The 17,548-nt window shown below is 45.6% G+C and overlaps 1 protein-coding gene across 2 annotated transcripts in view; it reads left to right on the top strand.

Annotated features, from left to right (window-relative positions):
• The window catches only part of SOCS7 (suppressor of cytokine signaling 7), a 939,941-nt gene that overhangs the window by 368,886 nt on the left and 553,507 nt on the right, over positions 1 to 17,548 (top strand). For both annotated transcript variants that reach the window (XM_044055367.1, XM_044055366.1), the window contains exon 4: positions 843 to 968. In XM_044055367.1, the coding sequence (XP_043911302.1) occupies positions 843 to 968 (126 nt within the window). The remainder of the gene's footprint in view (positions 1 to 842; positions 969 to 17,548) is intronic.

Below are 17,548 nucleotides of genomic sequence, written 5' to 3'. Positions count from 1 at the left end.
GAAGTACAGGAAATGCTTCACTTGGCAAAAGGACAAAAATTCATTAAACTTGTTTCAAAAAAGAGACTTCATCTAGTGATAAACAATGTAAAGGAGCTAATTTAGTGCAGGAAGATTACTGCATCTTGTTGTCTGCAGTAGGTAATCTGCTTGCCAAATTGTTTAACCAAGAAGGAATGTTGCCCCTTCTCCTGCTGAAAGCACTGAAACTGGAGGGATGAAGGGTAGATTAGAAAAGGGATAATTTGTAAACTGTATAGTTTTGTGTGCCTAGCCATACTTTCAGTCTGTCTCCACACACACACTGTCTCTCTCTCTCTTTCTCTCAAAGCTAGTGGTCCTGTAGAAGGTGAGGAGTGGAAGCTAAGTGCGGAGGAGGGAAGGGCAATTTTTGCTGGAGTCTGTTTCTAGTTTGGATTAATTTAAATTCTGTCAGTCTTGAGTTAACAAAGAAGGTGCTGAAGTGAAACTTTTCCATTAAAAGTGTTTTTCTGTTGTGTGCATGTTTCTAGTTGCACATGTAAGAGTTTTGAATATTGTGAGATGCTTGTAATATTTTAATAACCATCTGTCATAGATTACTTTGTCCCCACAGTAAGCTGACTAGCAGCTGTTTTGTGTAGTTAATTGTAGTACATTTACTGAAATGGTAGGGGGTGTACTTCTTGGACCCCATATTGTACGTGTAGACGAATGACTGTATATTGACACTGTTGTGAAGTAGTACGTTATCAGCAATCTGCCTGGGTGCTTTTTATTTTGGACGTTAGTTTCCTGTTTTCTGGTCACTGCATCACTGAACTGTGTATCATTTTGTGTTTTTTTTTCTTCTTCTCTTACAGATGATATTAGTGGGCCTCAGCCTGGAGCGGTGTTAGTGAGCCCCATGGGATTATCCCTTCAGTCTCTTCCGTTGCCACCGCCACCACCACCCCACGCACCAATCCAACACAGCCTCAGCCTGAATGGTAAGCTTGCTTACGTATGTGTTTCTACAGTGTGCTTGTCTTTTCATCTACCCTTCTGTCTGTTTTTCCCTTTCTTTCTTTGTCACATATACAGTTTGTCACCATTTTACTTCTGTTTGTTTCCAAATATAAATGTATCTCTTCTGCATCAGTCTGTCTATTTCAGAACAGGTATGGCTTCCTGACTCGTGTGGCTCCTCAGGAGGCAGAAGAGACATCCAAGACTTAGTGTATTACTTGTCAATAATAGGTGGTTTTATGAGTCTATATCTTATCTTCCTTCCCTATGAATAATTGTTTTGTCTACTCGACAGGGGAAGGCGGTGTTCATGCATATGGGAAGAACTGCAGGCATGAAATGCAGGTATAAAAAGTGGTCTCCTCTGTTCCACACAATGTATAGGGCTGATAAGGATGCACTTACGAGTAACAAGAGTATATTCTTCAGTGCTAGTGATGTACTGGAAGTACCAACAAAACATTTTTGTGCTTAATTCATGTGGTCAGTCCCATGTTTGTGCAGTCGGACCTTGACTGTCTGTGGTGGGGCAGTGGAAGATCCCAGTTATAATTTGCCATTGAGCTCCCTCATGACACAACTCAAAAGTTCTGTCAAAGTTTAAAACGTAAAGATCTTGAAATGCTGAAAATATCCTTACTTTATTGTAGTTATGTAGGGTGCAGTAACTGGGACTATATGATAGGCATGTTCAGTGTTCTTGCAGGGGTGCTTTTCACCAGCCTTATCCTTTTAGTTCCATTTTTGTGTGGACTACAAAGGTTCATTTTACTTCAGTTGTGTAGCAGTTAGCAGTTATATAGCACTGCGTCCCAAGCAGTCAGTTATCGGAAAATAATCCTCACTTTCTTTGTAGTTATTTTGTTAAATGACTAAATTAACTGGTCAAAAAAAAATTTCAGCCACAATGCAGTGAGGGGGAAAGTAAAGTAGTATAATCACAAATTAATGCAGAGAGTGGAAACACAAGACAAAAATAATGGCAAATAAAGATAAAATAATAATAATAATAATGTCATAGCATTTTATACAAACACTGAAGAGTGGCTGTGATAACTAGACATGACTGCTTGACATAAGTATAAGAAATAATACTGCAGATGTTTTTCGTGTTTCACTGTTGCAGTCATTACATTTGGGGTTATCTGCCTGCAGGTAGCCCTCAGCCGGTCTGAATACCAGAGTCTTGGATTCCTGCATCGAATGCTGTCTCTTCTTCCATGATGTCAGATCATCAGGGGTATAAAACATCTTTCTTGCCGTGAGGTGCCCGAAGCAGAAGCAGTTCGCAAGTGCCGGTCGGCCGACTCCTGAAATTTTCGTTTTCGAGTTTAAGAACCGAAGTCTTCGAAAAAAGCTAAGTACCCCGTTGGGGATCCTTTTTCTTGCTCTTAACTGATGTCAGTAAAAGTTACCTGTGGAACGCAAATACCTCATAAAGATTTTCATTCGTACTGCATTCCTTGCTTAGGCCCAGATCACAACGTCCGTCGCTGTCGGTTTTGTGCCTTATTCAACCCCCAAACTATTCGTCATCGGTATATTTTCGCCGCAAATAATTTTGGTACTTGGTTTAACTATCCAGAAATGGCTTCGGTAAGCCATCTGACTACTGATATTCCGAAAAAACATAAGGATAAAGACAGAGACAAACCGCATAGGTCCAAAACTGCCGATGACGCTTCCGTTAAGCTAGTCACCAGTTCACCGGTACTCAGTGAGGCACTTTCGCAGCCCCTGATACCCGCTACTTCAGATTCGCAGTCCTCTACTGAGACCCATTCGGAGTCCGGTATGCCACGAGATGCTTCTTCGACTATGGAACCTGCGGATGTCTCTACCTTGGATGGGTCTGGAGCTGCTGTGCAGGCACCAGCTTCTGAGGGTGTATTCAGGCCTACAGATTTGCATTTTAAACCAACGCCATCTTCTTCAAGGCCTAAAACTATTTGCATTTTAAACCAACGCCATCTTCTTCAAGGCCTAAAACTCGACCCACGCCTAGAAAACCGACGTCCAAACTGCATGGTCAGGCCCGTATGCCTAAAAAACAAATGCTTAGAATGGCTGAAGACCTTATTACTTTAATTAGGGAAGCCATCCTTCCTCCTTTAAGAGACCTAGAACTGATTTTCCTTCTGATTCTTCTGATCAGGATTCTGAAATATCTGTTTCTTCTGATTACGAGGATTTGCCCTTATCTACCTATGAGGACTGTGATGCAGAGGACTCCATCCCCTGTGCTTCCCCTGCAGAAGATTTTTCTTTTGGTGACACCTTGCACACTCTTAGGGAGCATTTCCACTGGGAAAACCAGGATTACTCTGACTCCAAAAAGAGTCTTGGGAATTCGTACTCCTCCCTCAACACAGGCCTTTAGCTATCCCTCCTGTTCTGGACATTGTAGGTGATGCCTTCTTGGAATCTAGCCTAGCCCCAGACACTTTACCCGCAGTTCCCAGAAAACCTGACCGGTATTAAGAGTACCTGACTCTCATAAGTTCCTCTTTAAGAATCCTACTGGGGATCCAGTGACCATTTCCCAAGGGCCAAAGGACATTAAGGCTACTGCTGCCAAAAATGCTAACCTCTCTGATAGAGATTCCAGGGCCTTGGACAGATGGGGTAAGAAGGTATACACTTCTGCTACTTTGGCCATTAGGGCCTTAAATTGTCAGTTTCATATGTTAAAGTATCAGCAGCATATTATGGGACTACTAAAACAGAAAATGATGTTGATTCCTGACTGTGCTGAACATAAATATTTACAGGATTTAATGCATTCTGCAGAACAAGTTGGTAAACATACTTTGCAGTGTGGTTTTGACTCTTTAGAAGCATCTTGCAGGGCTGCTGTCACTGGGTCTGTACTTAGAAGTCATGCTTGGCTTAAGGAGCAAAACTTGCCAGATCATGTTAAAGCTAAATTACTGGATGCTCCCTTAAACCAAGACCGCCTGTTTGGCAACAAAGCAGAAGAAGTCCTTAAAAAGATGGAGGAAAAAACTAAATCTATGCAAACTGTTAAAAGATTTCCTGCAAGTACAACCTCCCAGATTTAGTAGGCATTGGCCTTCTAAGAACTGGTTCTTTCCAGCCTCTTCCACGCCTTCTCAGTCCAAACCCAGGAACAGCAGACCACCTAGGTTACAGTCTCAGGCTACACACAAGCCTAAGCAGTGGGGGGCTTCCACTTCCAAAGCTGGAAGTAGTAAGACATCCCCCTATGGAAAATTGTCACAATGACTTAACCTTAACCCTTCCAAGCCCTGCTCAACTGCCTGCTCCCTTAGAAGGAAAGCTCGCCCTGCATGCAAAAAACTGGGAACTTATTACTCAGGGCAAATGGGTTTTAAATATAGTTTTTCAAGGATACAGATTCCACTTCCGCACCTTACCAATCCCAAACGGTTGGCCAAACCTACCTCCAAATCAGTGGGCAGAGGCTCAACAGCAGGTTCTCTCCCTTCTAAGTATCAGGGCAAGTCAACCTGTCCCAGCAGAAGAAAGGGGGCAAGGTTTTTACTCAAGACTTTTCTTGGTACCCAGAAAAGACCACTCCTGGCGTCCTATCCTGGACCTCTCTATTCTAAACACCTTTTTGGTAATCCCAAAATTCAAATGCTAACACTTCAACAGCTGCTTCCTATGCTAGGCAAAGATGCCTGGTTGGCAACCTTAGACTTAAAGCAAGCTTACCTGCACATTCCAATAAGGGAATCTTGTAGGGAAATACCTACGTTTCAGAGCAGGCTCCATGCACTCTCAGTGCTCTGCACTTCCCTTTGGCTTATCTACTTCGACCAGGATATTCACAAATGTGTCTCCCTCCAGCCATTGCATTTTGCAGGCAGAGAAATATTCAAATATACCCATACCTGGACGATTGTCTGATTCAGGCAGAAAGCCAGGACATGCTATTAAAACATCTGGCATTTGTAAAGAAACTTCTAACCTCGCTGGGGTACACCATAAACGAAAATAAATCTCATCTAGTACCCTGCCAACAGATTGTATTCCTGGGAGCAAGCTTGAACACAACTTCCCAGATGGCTTACCTCACGCTAGAGAAACAAGTTTGACAGCCTACGTCAGACTACTGGACACAAAGACCCAGCTATCTACAAGGAAAATTCTGCAAGCCCTGGGATTCATGGCCTCTTGCATTCTACTAATTCCATATGCAAGACTGCATATGAGGAAATTACAGTGGTGGATTGGACACACTAAAATTGGCCATAGGCATGAGTGCATGCGTGTGTGTGCCTTCTGTGGAAGGTTGGGCACCGGGCTGGCAACACGACACCGTAAAACTCCACTGCCAATCATGAGCGGACAGTGATCTGCTGTGGCGACCCCTAACCGGGAAAAGCCGAAAGAAGAAGAAGAAGACAGTGGTATCTAAAAAGCCTATGGTGTCAACATTCTCAGGACCTGGAATCAATGATTCCTGTTATTCCTTGTATAAAGACAGAGTTCCTTTGGTGGGCAGAGGCCTGCCACCTCAACAAGAGGCTCCCTTTCAATCTACCCCCTGCTGCTCAAACCCTGACTACAGACGCATCAGACTATGCATGGGGGGGGTGGGGGGCTCACTTGGCAGGGCAGTGCATTCAGGGCAAATGGAACCTGAATCAGATGCACCTGCATATCAACTAAAAAGAAATGTTAGCTGTACAGAATTCCCCGAAAGCCTTCAAGGACCACATCCTTCCAGGACAATTATTGGTAAAGACAGACAACACCATAATTATGTGGTACATAAACAAGCAGGGGGGAACCCACTCGTACCCTCTCTGCAGACTAGCCATGGCTCTGTGGAACACAACCTTGAGATACCAAGTGCACCTATAAGCTCAATTCCTGCCAGGCTAAATTCACTGGCAGACGATCTAAGCAGAAATCTCATGAACCCACACGAATGGAAACTAGAACCAAAAATATTCAGCCTCTTGAGGAACAAATGGGGGACTCCAGAGATAGACCTGTTTGCCTCCCCCCAGAAGTACCAATTGGACAAATTTTGCACAAGGACTCCCCAAAGCCAAGCTTGGAACGTGGATGTCCTGTCCTTTACCCGGGAAACCTCTCGGTTTATGCCTTTCCCCACTGCCTCTCCTCTCGAAGGTTCTGCTAAAGATCAAACAGGACAAACCAAGGACAATTCTTACTGCACCAGACTGGCCTCGCCAGCACCGGTACCCCCTCTTGAGCAGCATGATACTGCTGGATCCATGGCACCTTCCTCAGACACCTTCCCTGTTGTCCCAGCAGGTGGGCCAGATTCTGCACCCTCAGCTTCAAACCCTGAACCTTGCAGCCTGGCTAATTCCGTGAGCTCTCCAATAGCTTCCCTCAGTAAGCAGGTGCTAGAGATCATTCTGGAAGCAAGGAGAACTAGTACTAGAAAATCCTATGCTGACAAGTGGAAAAGATACTGTTCCTGGACCCAGACCCAGGGTATGGGCACAACGGTGCCCAGTTTACCTCATATTCTCCAGTACTTAACAGAAATGCTCCACAAGGGCCTATCCTTCTCATCAATTAAAATTCATGCCTCTGCAATTTCAGCACATTATAATACTGAACCACCCTTCTCTCTCACCCCCTGTTAAATTCCTCAAAGGGGCTAAAAATTTAATACCCCCCCCCCCCCAGGCGAGCCCCTACTCCAGCTTGGAACTTTAACTTTGTTTTGGAAAAGCTCACTCTCCCTTCATTTGAACCAGCTCCAATTGCAGAGTTGAAATTCCTTTCTTGGAAAATAGCCTTCATTCTAGCCATCACTTCAGCAAGAAGAGTGTCTGAATTACAGGCCCTCATGGCAGTGGAGCCCTTCATTATCTTCCATGCAGACAGGGTTTCCCTCCGGACCAATCCTTCCTTTATTCCCAAGGTGGTGTCTAGTGTGGCCTTAAATCAGTCCATTCATTTGACTTCCTTTTTCCCTAATCCACAAAACAAAGGAGAAATGAATACTGCACTCTCTGGACGTGCACAGACAAATCTATCAGAAAGTCTGAACAGCTGCTAATTGGCTTTGCTGCAGGGGCAGAGGGGAAGGCCATTTCAAAGCAAACCATTTCTAAATGGATAACCCATTGCATTAATTTCTGCTGTAAGCACCATGGAAAACCTACCCCACAGGAGATAAGATCACATTCCACCAGGGCTGCATCTACCTCTACAGCCTTTCTCGGAGGTGTCCCTACTGGGGATATCCTAGAAGCTGCTACCTAGAGTTCTGTTCATACCTTCACCAAGCATTACCACATGCCTATTTTTTTTTAAATCCAGAGCTGGTTTTGCCACTGCAGTTTTGCAGGGCATAATAGCTGGTCCTAATGCTCTTTAACTTCCTCCTCCCTTCCTTTGCTTTGGGAATCTACCCAAATGTAATGACTGCATCAGTGAAACATGAAGAACATAGTACAGTTGTGTACACGTACCATAAATGTAGATGTTCGAGTGTATTCACTGTTGCAGTCCTGGTTACCCTCCCTCCAGCCCACTGACTTCTCTTGGCTCTACCTTTCCTTCTTGTTTGGTGTATTTGAGCTTTCTGGTGTATTTGCTTTTTGTTGGAGGTGTAACATAACATATAATTGCTTCCCATTATGGGGGCACCTGACATCTGGGGCAAGAAAAACTGATGTAATGGCGTCGGCTGCATGTTTTATACCCCTGACCACCTGATGTCATGGAAGATGAGACAGCATCCGATGCAGGAATCCAAGACTCTGGTATTCAGGCTGGCTGAGGGCTACCTGCAGGCAGATAACCCCAAATGTAATGACTGCAATAGAGAATACACTCAAACAACTACATTTATGGTAAGTGTACACAACTGTACTTTCTCTACACGTGTGATTTAAACGGAACATGGTGCATTCCAGAACACCTTTTAAGTGTGTTTGAAGTAAGGTCTGCCTCCCACACATTTGCTACTGAGCATTATACACCGGTTTCTGTGATTCATGGGAATACTGAAACTAAATGGTCAGGTGTGGAATAGTGAGAATGTAACAGTACTTTGGACCCTTCCTCTGTTCTAAGGTACAGCTATCTCAAAAGCACTCATTCCGCTACATGTGTTCATCCAAGATTGCAATTACATGTCTCAGAATACCAGTAGAAAGCAGTAGAACATTCTAAGGTGAAAATAATTAAGTATATAATTAAAAAAATAGAGATGCCATTTTACTGACTGAGTGGATTGCTTGGGATTGTTTGAAGTACAGATGGATACAGGAATTTAATTTGTTTTTATTTTAAACGCCAGAGTAGAGTGTAATGCTGTTATGTTCGTGTTACACTGCTGCAGTCATTACACTTGGGTTATCCTGCCGTCAGGTGGTTCCCCAGTCGGCCTGAGTTCCAAAGTCTTGGTCCGGCGTCGGTTGCTGTCACCTCCTCCCTGACATCAGTGCGACAGGGGTATATAAGATGCAGCCGACACCATTTTCTTCAGTCTTTCTTGCCGCGCGGTGCCCGAAGCAAAAGCAGTTCGCAAGTGCCGGTCGGCCGACTCCTGAGATTTTCATTCCGAATCCAGAACCGAAGTCTTCCACAAAGCTAAGTACCCTGTTGGGGAAACTTTTTCTTGCCTCAGACCGATGTTAGTAAAAGTTAATAACTGTATTTCTTGTGGGAAGCAAATATAAGGATTTCCATTCCTATTGTATCCCATGCCTAGGCCCAGACCACGTCACTGGTCGTCGGTTTTGTGCCAGGTTTAACAAGCGCACTATTAAACGTCGGTTTGATTTTGCCCGACATTATTTTGGCAGAAAATTCAATTACACCACGCCGTTGGAACTTCCGACTACCGGAATACATAAAAAGCGCAAAGACAAAGATAGGCATCCGAGGCCCAAAACTAACGACGAAGCCTCTTCTAGGCCAGTCACTGGTTCTCCAGTTTTCAGCGAGGCACCTTTGCAGCCCCTGACGACCGCTTCTGCAGAACCACAGGCCGCCTCAGACTTCCACATGGAGATGGCTGGGTCTTCTGATGCACAAGTTTTTCAGCCTACCGAAACTAACCCTTCAGAGGGATCCAGAGTAGCTGAGCAACCCGCAGCTTCAGAGGGTGTTTTCAGACCTATTCAGTTAAGCATTAAACCCTCTGCTAAGTCTAAGCCTCCTTTAAAAACAAAGAAACAAATACAGCATTCTCCAGGATGGGCCTCCATGCCTGAGAAACAAATGCTCAAAATGGCCGAAGACCTAATCACTCTGATCAGGCGGTCCCATCCCCCTCCTGATAAAAGGCCTAGACAGGATGCAGACTATAACTCATCCGACCAGGTGTCCATCTCTTCAGATTCATCCTCAGATGATGTGTATACTGAATCCAGCTTAAATCCTGATTCCTTACCTCCAGCCCCAGTTAAACCTGACAGATACTACAGAGTCCCTGACTCGCACAAATTTCTGTATAAAAGCCCTGTTGCTGACCCTGAAACTATTTCTTAGGGACCCAAAGGGGTTAAGGCCTCATCAGCAAAGAATCCAGTCCCCTCTGACAGAGATTCCAGAGCATTAGACAGATGGGGAAATAAAGTATATACGTCTGCAACTTGGCAACAAGAGCCTTAAATTGCCAGTTTCACATGCTAAAATATCAGCAATTTTTGATGTCTCAGTTGAAACAAAAAATGCTTCCAGATTCATATCCTCCTACTTTTAAAGAAATGCAGGATTTATTGCATGCAGCTGAACAAGTGGGAAAACATACTTTGCAATGTGGTTTTGATTCTTTAGAGGCCTCCTGTAGAGCAGCAGTTACAGGCTCTGTCATTAGAAGACATGCTTGGTTAAAAGAACATACGTTACCAGATCATGTTAAAGCAAACTTATTGGAGGCACCTTTGCAGCAGGATGTGTTATTTGGAGTTAAGGCAGAGTAGGTATTAAAGAAAATGGAGGATAAGGCAAAATCTATGCAAACAGTGAAGAATTTCTTACAGGTTCAGCCTCCTCGATTTAGCAGAAATTGGCCAACAAAAAATTGGTTCTTTCCAGTTACCAACAGACCTCAAAGGGGCAGATACAGACGCCCAAGAGGTAGAGGTCAACCACAAAGTCCTTACAGACCTCGACAATGGGGTGCATCAGGCCAAAAAGAAGGAGAAGACAGGCCCCAACCATATAAAAAGCAGCCCCAATGACTTCCCACTACAGCTGCCAAACAGCTCTCTCTTGGCAGCCCCCTTTGGAAGAAAACTGGCACTTTTCTATCACAAGTGGCATATGATCACCAAAGACAAATGGGTTCTCAACATTGTATCTCAAGGCTACAGGTTCCACTTTCACACTCTGCCAAGGTTAAAAGGAATGCCAAATCTGCCAACAAATCAATGGGCAGAGGCTCAAAAACAAATTACAGCACTCATGGACATGAGAGCTATTCAGAAGGTACCACCACAGGAGCAAGGTCAAGGATTTTACTCAAGACTCTTTCTGATTCCCAGAAAGGACAAAGCCTGGATGCCCATTCTGGACCTTTCTTCTCTAAACACTTACCTGGATGTTCCGAAATTCAAAATGTTGACACTACAGCAGCTTCTTCCCATGCTGGGCAAGAAAGCTTGGCTCGTGACCTTGGACCTCAAGGAGGCATACCTTCATGTCCCTGTCAGACAAAACTGCAGAAGATACCTCAGATTCATAGCTGGTTCAATGCACTATCAATTCTCTGCACTGCCCTTTGGCTTATCTACTGCGCCCGGGGTCTTCACAAAGTGCCTGGCACCAGTAATTGCATTTTGCAGACAGAAAGGAATTCATATTTGTCCGTACCTGGACGACTGCCTGATTCAAGCAGAGAGCAAGGACATTCTTCTAAAGCATCTGGTGTTCGTAAAAAAGTTAAGTTGCCTGGGGTACACAGTAAACGAAAATAAATCAAAACTAATGCCCTCACAAGTGATAATATTCCTGGGTGCCAGCTTGAACACAACGACCCAGATGGCTTATCTCATGTCAGACAAGCGAGGACAACTGACTCAGTACTTTCAATTGATGGCAACAAAGACCCAACTCCCTGCAAGAAAAATTCTGCAGGCCTTGGGTTACATGGCATCTTGCATACTACTAATTCCATATGCCAGACTGCATATGAGGAAACTACAATGGTACCTAAAGAGTATATGGTCTCAACACTGTCAAAGTTTGGAAACAGTTATACCACTAATTCCTTGCCTTCAACAGGAGTTTCGCTGGTGGGCTCAAGCTTGTACCTCAACAAGGGACAGCCTTTTACTCAACCCACAGTCAGGCAAACACTGACAACAGATGCATCGGATTGCGCCTCGGGAGCACACATGGCAGGAAAATGTATTCAGGGCCAGTGGCCCACAGAACAAAGGCATCTGCACATCAATCAAAAAAAGATGCTAGGTGTAGAAAATGCCCTTATAGCTTTCAAGGACCTGCTGCATCCAGGGCAACTACTACTAAAGACAGACAACACCACAGTTATGTGGTACATAAACAAGCAAGGGGGCACTCACTCCTACCCCCTCTGCAGACAAGCCATGACCTTGTGGAACACAGCTCTAAACTATCAAGTTCATCTGCAAGCACAATTCCTGCCAGGAGAGAAAAACACACTGGCAGACGACTTAAGCAGAAACATCATGGATCCCCATGAATGGGAATTGAATCCACAAATATTCAAAGTGATAACACAGAAATGGTGGAGCCCAGACATAGATCTGATTGCATCCCCAATGAACTGCCAGCTACAGAAATTCTGCACAAGGAGTTACCATTCACAAGCATGGAAAGTGGATGCCCTCTCATTCAGCTGGAAAAACCCTCAAGTATACGCTTTCCCACCACTACCTCTCATAAAAACCAGGCAAGAAGAGCCAAAGATGATCCTGATTGCACCAGACTGGCCACGCCAACACTGGTACCCAATCTTAAAGAATTTAGCAGAAGGACCACCCTGGATTTTGCCTCAAATCCCACATCTGCTGACTCAGCACAACAATCAGATACTTCACAGCCAGCTAAAGACCTTAAACCTAGCTGCATGGACGATTCCGTAGTCAAGCAAGCAGTGCCTCTCTCCAAAGCTGTTATGGATGTCATTCTGGAGGCCAGAAGGCCTAGTACCAGGAAAGTCTATTCGGATAAATGGAAGAGATTCTGTGCCTGGAACCAAGCTCACAGCCTTGACCCTCTTGTCCCAAACATTCCTCAGATACTACAATATTTAACTGAGATGCTGGACAAAGGCCTCTCCTATTCATCCATCAAGATCCACGCCTCTGCCATCTCTGCTCATTACAACACGGCTCCACCAATTTTCTCTAATCCTTTGCTAAAACAGTACCTCAGAGGGGCTGAAAACATAAGACCGCCCCGTAGAGCACCTACTCCAACTCGGGACCTCAGCTTTGTTTTGGAAAAATTAACTTTACCTCCTTTTGAGCCAGCTAACACAGCAGAATTAAAATATATCTCTTGGAAAACTGCTCTGCTCCTGACAATAACATCAGCACGAAGAGTTTCAGAATTACAGGCACTAATGGCAGTGGAACCTTTCCTCATTTTCCACCAGGACAAGGTGTCTTTAAGAACTAACCCTACTTTTATGCCAAAGGTGGTATCAAGTGTGGCTCTAAACCAAACTATTCACTTGCCAACTTTTTATCCAAAACCACAGAATAAAGGGGAGAGACTACTGCATTATTTGGACATTCACAGGCAGTTGCGCTTCTACTTGGACAAAACCAAAGCTTTCAGAAAATCTGAGCAGTTATTGGTAGCATATGCTGCAGGAGCACAGGGAAAAGCCATTTCAAAACTGACTATTTCAAAATGGTATATGCACCATGGGAAACCTGTACCTAGCAGCATTAGATCTCACTCCACCAGGGCAACCGCCACTTCAACTGTCTACCTCAGAGGAGTACCTACCAAGGATATTTTGGAAGCAGCAACATGAAGTTCTGTGCATACCTTCACCAAGCATTACCATCTGCCTTTATACTCTAAATCCAGAGCTGGCTTCGCCACTGCAGTGCTGCAGGGCCTTATAGCCACACCTAATGCCTTATAGAGCCAGCCACTCTACCCCAGCTTTGGGATTCTACCCAAGTGTAATGACTGCAGCAGTGTAACACGATGAACATAGTACAGTTTTGTACCTACCATAAATGTAGATGTTCGAGTGTATACACTGCTGCAGTCCAGGTTACCCTCCCTCCTTCCCCTCTTACTTGCTGGTACGTACCTATGCCTTCTACCCTTTACTACCTATGGGGAGTATTTGCTGGTAACTGAAAGTTGTTGTTTGCTTTTGTTATGTATGTTTTATTAACAATTTGAATTGCCTACCTATTTGGGGGCACCAGACATCGGGGGCAAGAAAAACTGAAGAAAATGGCTTCGGCTGCATCTTATATACCCCTGTCGCACTGACGTCAGGGTGGAGGCGACAGCAGCCGAGGCCGGACCAAGACTTTGGAACTCAGGCCGACACGGGAACCGCCTGACTGCAGGATAATCCAAGTGTAATGACTGCAGCAGTGTATACACTCGAGCGTCTACATTTATGGTAGGTACAAAACTGTAAACAAGCACAGGAAAGTGTCTAAACCAACAAATAAACACAAAAAAAGACACCGAAGGAACTCAGGCAGCAAACTGATACCAAGAAAATACGTCTCTCTCGAGTGTAATGCTAAAATTTACTCCCTCGAGTGTAATGCTAAAATTTATATTTAAATTTTAGCATTACACTCGAGAGAGACGTTTTTTCTTGGTATCAGTTTGCTGCCTGAGTTCCTTCGGTGTCTTTTTTTGTGTTTATTAGTAGGTACAAAACTGTACTTTATTTGGTTAGCTTATGGTTGTGTAAGGAATTATGTGAGTGTGTTCAATCGCGCCATTTGTTCTTACACACGGGTTCGGAGCCGATCACATAGCAAAGCTCTGCATCTTAGAGAAGCTCGAGACCAGGCTGTATCCCACAATCCTCCCTGCCATAACTCAGATCTAGTTTGCCGCTGCAACGGGTCACATCGATAAGAGAGCTTGGACCAGAGAAAACTTGTTATTGACAGATAAGATAGTTATTGTTTTGTTTAAAAGTTCTTATAGTTCTTATAGTTATTGAGAATTTAGTTTCTGACCTTACTATAGTGTGTGTGTGTGTGTGTGTGTGTGTGTGTGTGTGTGTGTGTGTGTGTGTGTGTGTGTGTAGTTTAGTTAGTTCTTTTATAGGTTTCCCTTTGGGGCCTACCTTTCTATAACCTATAGCTATATATATATATATATATATTTTTTTTTTCCTCTTAATTATAGCTAGTGTTTAAATTTTCTCTTTTTTACAGTAAAAGTGTTTTATTTTGCTTATTATGTCTGAGAAAGCAAGTCTGGTTTTAAAAGGTGTCAGTGTGGGCAGAAAATGTCCATCACTGACAACCACACTTCCTGCGTCTACTGTCTTGGCCCTCTCCACTTGCAAGAGGACTGCTCTATATGCCATTCCTTCAGTGGGAGGGTCATGACAGATAGACGCAGGAAACTTATAGACAGGGTCTTCTTAAGCCTGCTTTCCAGGAGGCCTTGGACAAGTCTGACCAGGCTTCTAAGTCCTCGAAGGGGTCGAAGATGTCGGAGCCCATGTCATCGGCTCTGAGTTCATCTTCTAAAGTTCGTTCGCCGGTTCCACAGACTTCGGGGCCGAGCGTCGAACGTTTATCTTTCACTGAGCCCCAGGTCTTGGAACCGGTGTCGGAGCTACCGCCACCTTCCTTTCTTCGGTCGGTGCCATCTTCGGCCCCTTCGACCTGATCTTCCAGACCGTTATCCGATACTGATGTGGATCGTGTTGTGCAGAAACTTATGGAGAACACGGCCCTTTCCAAGTTGATTGCAGTTTCCTCCCAATTAGTGTCGAAACTAGAAGGCCTTCCCTTATCTCCAACAGGTCCTCCTTCGAGACCCATCCAGTCTTCGGAGCCGGAAGAGGATGAGCCGATGATAGTGGAGCCCTCGGTGCCGAAACCGTCCATTGCACAATCGACACCATTGACCTTGACTCCTTCGGAACCTATAGGTGAGTCGCGGAGTCGACGATCTCTCATTGTTTCCGGGACAGAGAGTTGTACCGACCTTTGGGGGCCGACTCTCCCTCTCGGGGTCTCGGCGCAGATTGGCTCGGCTCCGTCCTCGGGGTCGAGACCCATGGGCCCCCGTGTCTGGGATTCTTCCATGTTCTTCGGAACCGGGGGAGTCCTCGACCCGAGGTTCAGGGGTTTTTGACCTTATGAGGAAGGTTTTGTCTACACAGACAACCACTTCATCGGAGGCGTCTTCTCCCTCCCCTAAGGAGCCGCTCTCTGTTTCTGTTCCCACGACATATCCAAGGCGTGGAGCACCATTGTCTCAGCCACCCCCAGAGGGTGCCCCTTGTTCCTCGGAGGCCTCACTGGAATCCCCCTCCGATGAGGTTCCGAGGAAAAGATTGTGCAAGAGGAGGCACTTAGATTCCCCACAGGAATCTCTAACTTCTGACACTGACTTAGATGTGTCAGAGGGGTCCCCAAAATCCCCCCTCCGAGGATGTCTCATTTGCGGACATCTTGGAGATTTTAAAACAGAGGGGTGATTGGCAGTCCGTAGCCCCCACTGAGGACGAGTCGGTGTTGCTGAAGGCTTTTGGTGCTCAACCTTCTACCTCCTGGGTTACTCCACCCTTCGATGAGTTAATGGATTTGATTGCTCGAAGGGCGTGGGAGACACCGGACACAGTGGAACCGGTCCCTCGAAAACCAAGCAAATTTATTACCGCTCCCCAGGACAAGACTTATCTCACCAAAGGAGTCCCGGTTGACGCTCTGGTGGTGGCTGCAGCCACTAAAAAGGAGATGTCTGAGTCTTCCTCTTCTGTTCATCCTCCTAATAAGGATTCTAGGACTATGGACAGATACGGAAGCTGCTTTTAGTTCAGTGACTTTTTCCATGCGTTCGCTAAACTATTTGACACATTTTACACGTCTACAGAGGGATCTCATCAAGGAGCTGGGAGATAAGGGAGATACCCTCCAGGGTAACAGAGATGCTGCTGTTTCAGATAAGGTAACAGCACAGCTTAACACCCTTACCTCCATAGTGAACTCGTCCATGAGGCTCATCTCGTATGCGGCTGAAGGGTCGAGTAGAGCCGCAGCTTCAGCGATTGCTCTACGAAGACAATCCTGGATGCGGCTGTGCTCATTTGCGGAAGCCTTCAAGTCTTCCTTCGCCAATGCCCCCTTTGATGGTGCCACTCTTTTTGGGCCCAAAGTGAAAGAGACATTAACTCGGTGTGAGCAAGAAGGAAAGACTCCGTCTGCTGTCGGAGTCCGTTTTTCCATTCCATCTAGACCGTACCCCAAAGGGCAACGAGGCGGAAAAATGTGGTTCCGTAAAACTCAGGGATCTTTCCAGGCCACACAGAGTGTCCCCCCCCCCCCAGAGGCAGAGGGGGGGCAGACATTGAAGACGTCGCCCCGGCGGCAGCGGGGGTCCGCAGAACCAAGGCGACAGGGGTCCTAACCCTGGTAAGCCTTTCCAGCACTCCTGAATGGGGGCCCGACTGTCCTGCTCTGGAGGCAGTCGGGGGTCACTTGGCTTTATACCCACAGGCCTGGCTAACTCTCACCTCAGACTCCTGGGTAAAAAGCATTGTAACCAGAGGATACAAAGTTCCCTTTATGTCAACTCCACCCCAACAAAGAAGGTTTCCAGATGTGCCACCCCGTCTGCGAGGCCCAGCAGCAATAGAAATTTCAAAGCTGCTCAAAAAAAGAGTCATTCAGCCAGTCCCGGCAGGAACTTACTCAAGGTTCTTTTTAGTTCCAAAAAAGACAGGGGACTGGAGACCCATTTTGGATCTCAGCAATCTCAATACCTTTGTGAAGAAGAAAAAGTTCCGGATGGTCACGCTTCAATCGATCCTTCCATTTTTGCAGAAGGACGACTGGATGTGCTCGATAGATCTCAAGGACGCATACTACCACATCAAGATGGCCAGACCTTCCAGAGATCACCTGCGCTTCCGGCTGGGAGCCAGTCATTTTCAATTTCGAGCCCTGCCCTTTGGGCTCACCTCAGCCCCCAGGGTATTCACCAAATGCATGGCAGTGGTAGCGTCTCACTTGAGATGTCTAGGATTCCGGGTGTTTCCCTATCTGGATGACTGGCTCCTCACCGCCACCACCGAGCGTCGCCTCATACAAGCCAGAGACTATATACAGTCAACCTTTGTTCCCACCTAGGGATTTCCATAAACTTCGAAAAATCTGCCTTACTGCCCTCACAGCATATTTCATTCATCGGAGCAGACCTAGATACGCGCTTAACACTGGTAAAGCTCCCTCAAGTAAGGGCTTCATCCCTCAAGGAACAGGTTCTTCTTCTACTGCAATGCAGGAAAGCCCCGGCCAAATTGGTGTTGAAGGTTTTGGGACTCATGGCAGCGTCCCTGATTGCAGTTCCTATGGGGAGATTGCACATGAGGCTCCTCCAATGGCTGCTGTTCACGCAGTGGACGTTC

This window comes from Protopterus annectens, chromosome 13.part0, assembly GCF_019279795.1.
Source record: "Protopterus annectens isolate FY-2018-M chromosome 13.part0, PAN1.0, whole genome shotgun sequence".
NCBI lineage: Eukaryota > Metazoa > Chordata > Ceratodontiformes > Protopteridae > Protopterus > Protopterus annectens.
The sequence above is the reverse complement of the archived record's forward strand: the minus strand, read 5'-3'. Positions and strand labels throughout refer to the sequence as shown.